Here is a 9119-nt window from a genome sequence, read left to right on the forward strand (position 1 = left end):
TTTCCTAGTGTGGATCCCGTGTGTTGGAGATGCGGTACTCACCGAGGTACCATAGAGCACATATTTTGGTTCTGTCCCGTTATTCAACCATATTGGTCATGTGTTAATGATTTAATATCGGAGGTGATTCAACAGCCTATAACGCTAGACCTCCTCATCCATCTCCTGGGTCAACCATGCCTAACCCTCCCGAGGGTCTCTCGCAAACTGGTCTCCCACATACTGGTAGCAGCACGTACGCTGATCCCCTCCAGATGGAAGACAGTGTTGCCTCCCTCCATGGAGAATCTATATGCGCGGATCCAAGAGATCCGCCTTATGGAGTACCTCACGGCACTCCTCAGTGACACAATGGTCAAATTTGAGATGGTTTGAGAAGCTTGGGACCACTATTATGCTGGCTTGCGCATTTGACCTCCCCCCCACTTTGTCTCTATCCTACTGAACAATGTTATATACCACGAATCTTACTAGGTCAACCCGATGTTCTAAGAAGCTTCAAGAATATGCTCTATTCGAGAATTTATTGTTATTTTTGAAACTAAACCATGTTCTGTTGCATTCCTTTGGTGTTACCTCCCCCTTGTATTATTTCCCTTTTTTCCTTTCTGTACCCTATTGAAAATCCCTCAATAAAAATATAATTTCAAAAAAAAAAAAAAAAGCAAAACTAGCAGAGACAACTCTAGGTATCTGGGTAACAGCTCGAATAATTTGCATATACCAGTTCTTGTTTAAAAACCTAAGCAAACATGCAAATTATGTACAGTGGAGTTGTTTTGAACAAACTTGCATCACTTTATTAGGCAAACAGACACTATGCCATGCAAGGGGCACATACGTTTTTCATCATCCTGGCCTGCGCTGTGTGGTAGCATTATTCCAGTAATTAGTTTTCTGGAAAACACATCCGGACAAGGATAAACCATTTACCTATCTACACAAATATATAGAACAAAAGCAAGAAATTCGCATACAAATCTCAAACAAAAGACATTTCTGCTGTGCTCAGAAGCAACACAAGTCTTCTGTTCATGATGTGGCAGCACCCTCTGCTGTACAATATTGGGAAGTACAACAGACAGGGCATTTCCTTCATCTAATTTTACCAAAGGTAAAAAATGTTTGACAACTATGTACAAATCCTTCAATTTCACATAAATATAAATCTGATAACATACAAATAAATGAATCTACTCAATTCAAGTGCTAGGTTCGCTGACCTTAATTTACCTTTACAAGAGCATAGCAAAGGGAAACCATTAAATGTTAAGAACTAAGACAGAAACTGTCATTGCCTCCTGATCTTCTGATTACAAAAAAAAGTTCATAGTGGCTAACCAAGCTATTGTAAAAGCCTTGAGGTCTACCTGAATCTTTTTAGAATGTTTTTTAAGACGAATCGGAAGTTAACCAATATTCTAGCTCGCCAACCTTTCGGAACCTCACGGACCATTAAATTCATAATTTTAAATCCAACGGACCATTAATATGAATTTTTTAAAAAAAACATAGATACATTTGTTAAATAATGATCTTCCTAATGGTGCCTGATGAGGATTGCGGAGGCTCTGATTCATTGATCAGCTCACGGTTAATTGACGTATTACTGTTATTACTATTATCATTAGTTGCATTATCCTTGGTATTACTAAAGAAATACAAAATATTTGCTTTTTTCTCACTCATTATGGGTTTATTTCCTTTGAATCTAAGACCAAACAAGAAATGATAGTTATAAAAGTCAAACTATTTGATGCCATTAAATATAACAGTTAAAGAAAAGACACAGTTAAGGTTATACTTACCTAAAAGAGCATCTGAAAAATAAAGAAATATAATAAACCACCAAAATTTTCTCGCGGACTACCAGTGGTCCACGAACCACTGTTCTAGGAGACTCTCGTGGACCATGGATTCTTAGCTATCGCCCCTTTGACACCCTGGTCTTTTCCTTTCTACACTTACATGGTGGTAAGCGAGGTCAGGTATGCACCCCAATGGCTCTCTGCACTCCCTGAGCTTTTTTCCTTTCTTCTCATCCTTGTTTTCTCTTCTTCTTACCTCCTCCTCCTTATTTTTTTGTTTAGAAGAAGATATGAAATGACTACTTTGAGATTTTTTATAATCAATATATGCAATGTTTGCATTTTCTTTCTGTAGTATGGGATGTAAATTTAATTTTGTGATTTTTCTTTTTGATATCCCATTTTATATGATTAATTCCCTACTTCTTACTTGTTTCTTACCTGGTTTTGGGACTTTAAGCTACGTAATAATTACTTTTTCTTTTCCCTTTTTTGGGATGCTAGTAATACGTTATTTACAACTCCTGTTACCTTGGCCTTTATATTCCTGGCAAGACAAAGGTATTATTTCTTGAGGGTTGGGGCAGTCAGCAAAGCATTTTTATTCAAGGTCTACTTGAAAGCTAAAACAACTTAACAAATATTGTGTAAATGCATGACCCATGTGTACTTTTAACTTGGACCTTGGTTTCCTTTGTGTATATCGTCTAGATCTGAAAAGTGATTGTACACGACACAATAAAGTCATCAGACATCCACCTATGCCTTATGTATGCAGCACACAATTCTACCAAAGATAGGGGGTCTCTAGTGCCTAAAGATAATATATTCCACATTAGTGCATGTTATATCTGAGATCAGAAAAAAAGTAAAAAGGAGTCCTAGAGCCGACTCGGGCTTTTTGGGGTTATTGTAAACTGAAGAGGAATTTTATATACAGAAGTGTAACTAGAAACTATATACACAAAAATTTTATTTAAAACAAAAATTAAAACATTTCTAAGTGTAGGAGAGAGTTGAATAGGGTATGACAGGAGGCAGTGTGTGCAAGAGAGGAGTGTGGAAGGTATAAAGGTATAAATAGGATAAAATAGTGGGCATTTTGTGCGGGGAAAAGGGTATACGGGGGTATAATAGAGGGAAGTCGATGTAGGAAAATAATATGAGTGGTGTATAATAAAGGGCAGTATGTGCAAGAGATGAGTTTGCAAGACAGCTCAATGCTAAACCCAGAATTGTTTTAAAGCTGGGTGGGAAGAAATTTCAGGCAGGTGGCAGCCCCTGTATCGTGACCTATCTCTACAGTAACCACCCAAAAACAGCCAGGTTGTTGCTGAAAAGTGCCAGGTGGTAAACCCAGTTAAGAGGGCAGGGGGGAAAACTGCAGCTGTATATGAAAATAGTATAAAAGTTAGCAGCATGTGCAAGTGAGAAGTGCAGAGAACAAAAAGGCGGAGGCTATAAATATTGAAGCAGTATGAACAGAAATGTATTACAGGAAGGTATAAATTTAAAATAATTCTGGGTTCAACACTGGATAGTATTTATAGGAGTGCCAAAGAAGGCAGTATGTTTAGTAAAAGATTGCAGAGGATATTCGCTGGAGATAGAAGACAAAAATATAACAGGCATTATGGGTGGGAGAGATGTGTGGAGAATTTGCTATACAGTATGTAAAGAGTGTAGTGTATCACAAGTGATGAAATGAGCCTAAAACTGGATGTTCTAGGGATGTCAGCATACTAGTATAATCATGATGCATGACGTTAATGAGGTAAGCATGATGTAAATATCCGTCCAATATCCTCAAAGCTTAGATTACATCTGTCAGCCTCTTTCAAGAGTTGGAGCACCTGTAAGCAACTACAGGTAGCTGGTATACAATCTAATGAAACCTCTCCCCCCACCATTCTACAATTCTGCAATGATGGTTTTGGTGAATGTTTTAGAAGTGCACTGCCTGTAAATCACACTATATGGTATACCCTTGGTCACTTGTGAATAAAGCCTCGGAGTATTTGGCCTTTTATTGCCATTTCCCAGGAAGGGACTTGTTCTTTTAGTTGAAGTTTCCAAGGCAAGCATATATCTAGGCCTTACTTTGAATACCCAGGAGAACATGGTAGAGGAGAACATGGTAGAGGTTAGCAGACCAGACGGGAAAAAAGAATGTACAAGGGCAGCAGAGATAAATGCAGGGTGTAAAAAGAGAAAGTGGAAGTGAAAAGGTAACAGGAGCCCTACGATCCCACCCTGAGTCACACAGATCTCCACCAAAACCTCAATATCAAAATCTATTATTGTCCTTTTACTGTGGCACACTCTCTCTTAATAGTAAATCAAGCATACTCCAATCCAGCATATTGTTCAACACCTCAAGTATTTGCACTTTTTTAGTCAATATTCAATAGTCAACTTTTCCTTTACTGAAATGACCCGTGCATCACTGGCTACAAAAAACATTTCATAAACCATTTTAAGTTAAATTGGACTTACCTGCAGACATTGATATAGTCCTTCCTGTGCTCCAGGAGAAAATCCTTCAGTTTGCCAATGTTGTTGATCTAAACAAAGAGAAAACACAGAAAACATTTATTACCGATGACCAAATCTGGGACACTGACATTCAACAAGTAGACCAAAGTTTTGACTGGTCAGGGAATTTAAAAAATGACTGCACTGAAGTACATCTATCGTTTGTATACCAATTCATACACTTGTCCCTGCTCCATGCAGATGTGCACGGTGTGGCCCAATAGGGGACATTCCATCAATATGAACAGGGATTATACCATACATGAGGCTCCTCTAGAGGTCTGTTATATAGTCTGTAATACAGTATAGTAAGGAAATAGTATTATATAGCAGGGGGGTTCCTTAAGACCTGAAAGTTATTTCAAGGGTTCCCCATGTTAGAAAGGCTGATCTGCAAGAATAATTCTGAGAAGTGAGGATAGACAAGTTAAATATTGGGGAGAAACGGGGTTATTTAAGCAGTAAGAATAAGAACCCAGACTCCCCCAATGACCTGTAAAGCAGTAGCTTGAACATCACAACATTAAAAATCAGTAAAACCATGTAACCAGTGGGGTCGGACGTGGACGCATATAACCGGCAGGGCCGGACGTGGACGCATATACCCAGCAGGGCCGGACATGGACGCATATAACCGGCAGGGCCGGACGTGGATGTATATACCAAGTGTTGTGGAACGTGGACATATACCAACAAGTGTTGCAAAACGTGGACGTATATAAACAGTGGGGTCGGACATAGACGCATGTAACCAGGGGGGTGGGAACTTGGACATATATAACAAGCAGGGCGGGACGTAGACGAATATAAGCAGCAGGGCAGGTGTGGTCAAACATGGACGCATATAAGCAGCGGGGCAGGACGTGGATGTATATAAACAGCAGGACCGGACGTGGACATAAATAAGCAGTGGGATGGAAAGTAAACAAGCCTTAGGAAGTACAAATCTCCAGAGTATATTGTGGAACACTAAAATCACAACCTCTAGTTATATAAAGTATTGAAATTCACTATAACTTAAAACAACTTGAGCATAGAGAAGCACTTTCAGACATAAAACTGTTCATTAGTGTTAACAAAATTAAATTCACTGTGACAAGTTCTACGATATAAAAACAGGAAAATTTTCAAAGGAAGTGAATATATTTTATTGCGATTGTACAGTTAGGATATAATATTGCATACTAAATTCACTATTAAAGAACATATGATCAGAATTTTGTAGCAGATAGGTATCAACCCTAGAAACATTCTATAAAATTTTCCAAACAGAAAATGAACTGAATACAAACATAGCTTAAAGGAGCTGTGAGCAGTGTTGTAACAATATACCTAGCCATAAGATGGCGCCAAAACACAAACCATCAACACTCACATACTCATTTCATAACCTTTAAAGCTCCAAGCTTTAGGAAAAACTTACACCATGACCATTGAGAATGTGGTTGTCAAATACATTTAAAATGACAAACTATATTTATAAAGTGCCAACAAATTATGCAGCTCTGTACATTAATAGGGGTAGCAAATAGACCGATACCCCATTTATTGTACAGCGCTGCGTAATATGTCGGCACTATATAAATCCTGTTAATAATAATAATAATAATAATAATAATAATAATAAAATACAAACACTGACACAGGAGGAGGGGAGGACCCTGCACAGAGGAGCTTGCAATCTCTATAGATACTAGTTGCAATGGCAGCTTCTATTTTCCTCAGTGGAGAAAGATTTAGATTGTTATACTGTTACTGTTGTAAATGCAGTCAAATCTAAATTTATTAAAGACAATGGTTATATGTGCACCATTATAAAATCTAAGCATGGATGAGTTTGTGAAATAGCAAGAGACCCTGGAATATATATTTTTTAAGCCATCACATGCTGTATGCCCCCCAGACCAGTATAAGTTATCCAACAGAGATTACAGGGTGTTGATCTATCAGGGTACAAGTAAAACCTTGGGATGTTTTGGTTGCCTTTACTCACTTTTCTACAACTACTGTAAGGGGTAGCAAATTTTCTTAGAAAATTCAATTTTCTAACTTTTGAAAGGGATTTTTTGTGGCACTCAATCAACACACTATTTAAATATCATTGGATTTAAAAGCAATAATAAAAAATACATTTCTGAATCTTTTAAAAAACACAAAAAATATATTTTGAAATTAAAGAGACTCCATTATAATAACTCATTTTAATTGGATAAACTTTAAAAATAAAATTGCTGATCATACAATAATTGTAAGTTTTTCATATAGCGTTCATATTATTAGGCTTAATGTATGAAAAATTGTGGAAATGTTTTTCATGTATATATTTGATATATCTTTTTTTTAGAATACTTCTCTCTTCTTTATACCGATGAAGCAGGAAGGTTCAAATGTAATATATATGTACATATGCTGAGGAGGCGTTTGTTATTACAATGGAGTCTCTTTTATTGTACAATATGTTTTAATATGTGTTTTCAAATGTGAATCAAAAATAAAATATAAATGGTTTTAAATCTACTGATGATATGTAAATATTGTTTGTCATAAAAAATCCCCTTCAAAAGTTAGAAAATGGAACTTGCTTAGTAAATATGCTACAATATTTGAGATGTGGCTATATGGTATCCACTATTGCACATTTGGTACTGCAAGTGGTAGCTGAGTTGGGACTGGGTGGAAGAGGGTTAGTTATAATATTATTATTATTATTATATTATTAGTCCCTATGCCTATTATTTAGGGTTGATCTACGACTGGTTGCTGCTGATATAGAAAGACCTGGGTGCTTTATTGTGTAAGAATGCAAATTTCCTCTACTACTACTAGTGTGAAAGCAGCTTTGGGGCTGGGTAGCAGACCTTCTGTTTTGCCTGATTTTTGGCTTTGAGCCTGACCTTTGGACTCTCTGTGCTTTTGTTTATTAATGATGCCTAATGAGATGCCAAAAAATTAAACTTTTGTATGCAAATAGACTTAAAAACCGGAGCCTATCAAACAATGAGGCCCATTTTCAAGTCAGTGCATTTTTGCATGGTATCTGCATACAAAACAAAAATTTTGTTTTATCTCATTAAGCATTTCTATGGTTGAAAGATGGTGAGATGGTCTAAATAAAAGGTATAGGTCAGAAACACTCTTAATAATTTAGTAAAAAGAAAGAGTTCTGTGCTTTGCAATGCAAACGATGTGCCACAGGGTAACTTTTAATCAGCATCCCCAGAAGGCTAAACACAATTTTATGATTACAGTAACTGAAGTATATTTCTGTTTTCTGCTTGATCTCCTTCTCAAACTACTAACAACCTTTTTTAACCGCTGGTAGTCTTGAAGTAAGAGTTTTTTTGTGAATACAACAAAGTTTTTCATCTTTAAGAGAAAAGTATTCATTTGACCAACATTTCTTTAGGAAAATGTTTTGTAAGGTGAAGATGCAGAAGTTGCATCCAAACCAAGGTATTAGGGGAATATACATTTTTTATATATATTTATAACACCATTACATTCTGATACATCCCAATAAAGCATACCTAAACTCTGACTTTTCAATTTACAACCCTTTTATTTAAAGATAAATTTGTGTATGTTTGTGTTTTAAGTGCAACACCCTTTAAAAAAAAAAAAAAAAATACAGCACCGCCCCCTTAATTCTCAATCGCATAGGCGATCAAGAATGAATGGGAGCGCAGAGCCTCCCGGTATACCTACGTCACGCATCCGGGGAGGCTCATGGCTGCCCTTTTATTAATAGAAAAGTAAATTACCAATCTCACGCATGCACAGTAAGAGCGGAAATGTATTTTTGCAATCTACATCACCTGAACCCACGCCTGCGCAGTGTGAGATTGGGTGATGCAGGAAGAAGAACACGGAAGAAGAGAGAAGATGCCCGGTTGTTTTATGTTTACTTCCGCTTTAAGAAGCAAAAACCGGAACCTTTCAACAGAAAGGAAACTGTACTCTCTGAAAAAAAGCAATTGTCTCTTTTTAGCTAAGCTAATATGCTAAATAATTAGCACAGGCATGCGCAAGAGCCCTTTCATCAATAAAGAAAAAATTGCGGATCTCACGCATGCACGGTGAGATCTGCAAGTTTTTACCCAATCTACGTCACCCGATCTGGCGCCTGCACAGTACGAGATCAGGTGACATAAGAAGAAAGCAAGAAAAAAAGAGAAGATGGCGGCGCCTGGCGCTTCCACTGTCCCATGCTAAAGACAGATACAGGGACGACGAGGGACCCGAAGAAACCCCCCGACAGACAGACTGATCTGCGGGATTAAAGGCAAGAGTGATTAGATTGGTTTGAGTTTACTTCAGATTTAGGATAATATTAAAGTTCCCTAATGTAAAGCTTTTGCAATATTACTTCTGTTAATTGATAAGTAACAAAGTACTAGTCACCAAGGTATAGTGGTTGTGACTCCCATAAATGACCCAGATTACATTCATAATACCATGAGCAGAATTAAATGAGCCTACAAAACTGCAAAAGATTAGCATCTTTTCCATGTTGGCTTCCAAGCCACATAAAATGACCCCAACTGTTGGCTTGAGAACAATTAAGGTTCAATCCCAACGTGCACATTAATGAGCCTTGGGCACCCATGACCATGTTGACAGTTGGACCACTTTGAGTGGGTACTGACGACTGCATACCCCACAGGACCGGTGTTGTGGAGATGCTCTGACCCAGTCACCTAGCCATCTATTTGTTTCTTTTCAAAATCACTTTTCCTAATTCCAACATCTACTTCAAGAACTTCAACCTCACTTACT

The 9119-nt window shown here is 37.4% G+C and overlaps 1 protein-coding gene across 1 annotated transcript in view; it reads right to left on the reverse strand.

The window, feature by feature from the left end:
* Positions 1-9119, reverse strand: part of STX18 (syntaxin 18) — a gene marked incomplete in the record, with an annotated part of 99085 nt that overhangs the window by 42073 nt on the left and 47893 nt on the right. Inside the window, 1 exon segment of the mRNA XM_072406885.1 lies at positions 4305-4372. Within this exon segment, the coding sequence (XP_072262986.1) occupies positions 4305-4372 (68 nt within the window).

Source organism: Pyxicephalus adspersus, chromosome 3 (genome assembly GCF_032062135.1).
Source record: "Pyxicephalus adspersus chromosome 3, UCB_Pads_2.0, whole genome shotgun sequence".
NCBI lineage: Eukaryota > Metazoa > Chordata > Amphibia > Anura > Pyxicephalidae > Pyxicephalus > Pyxicephalus adspersus.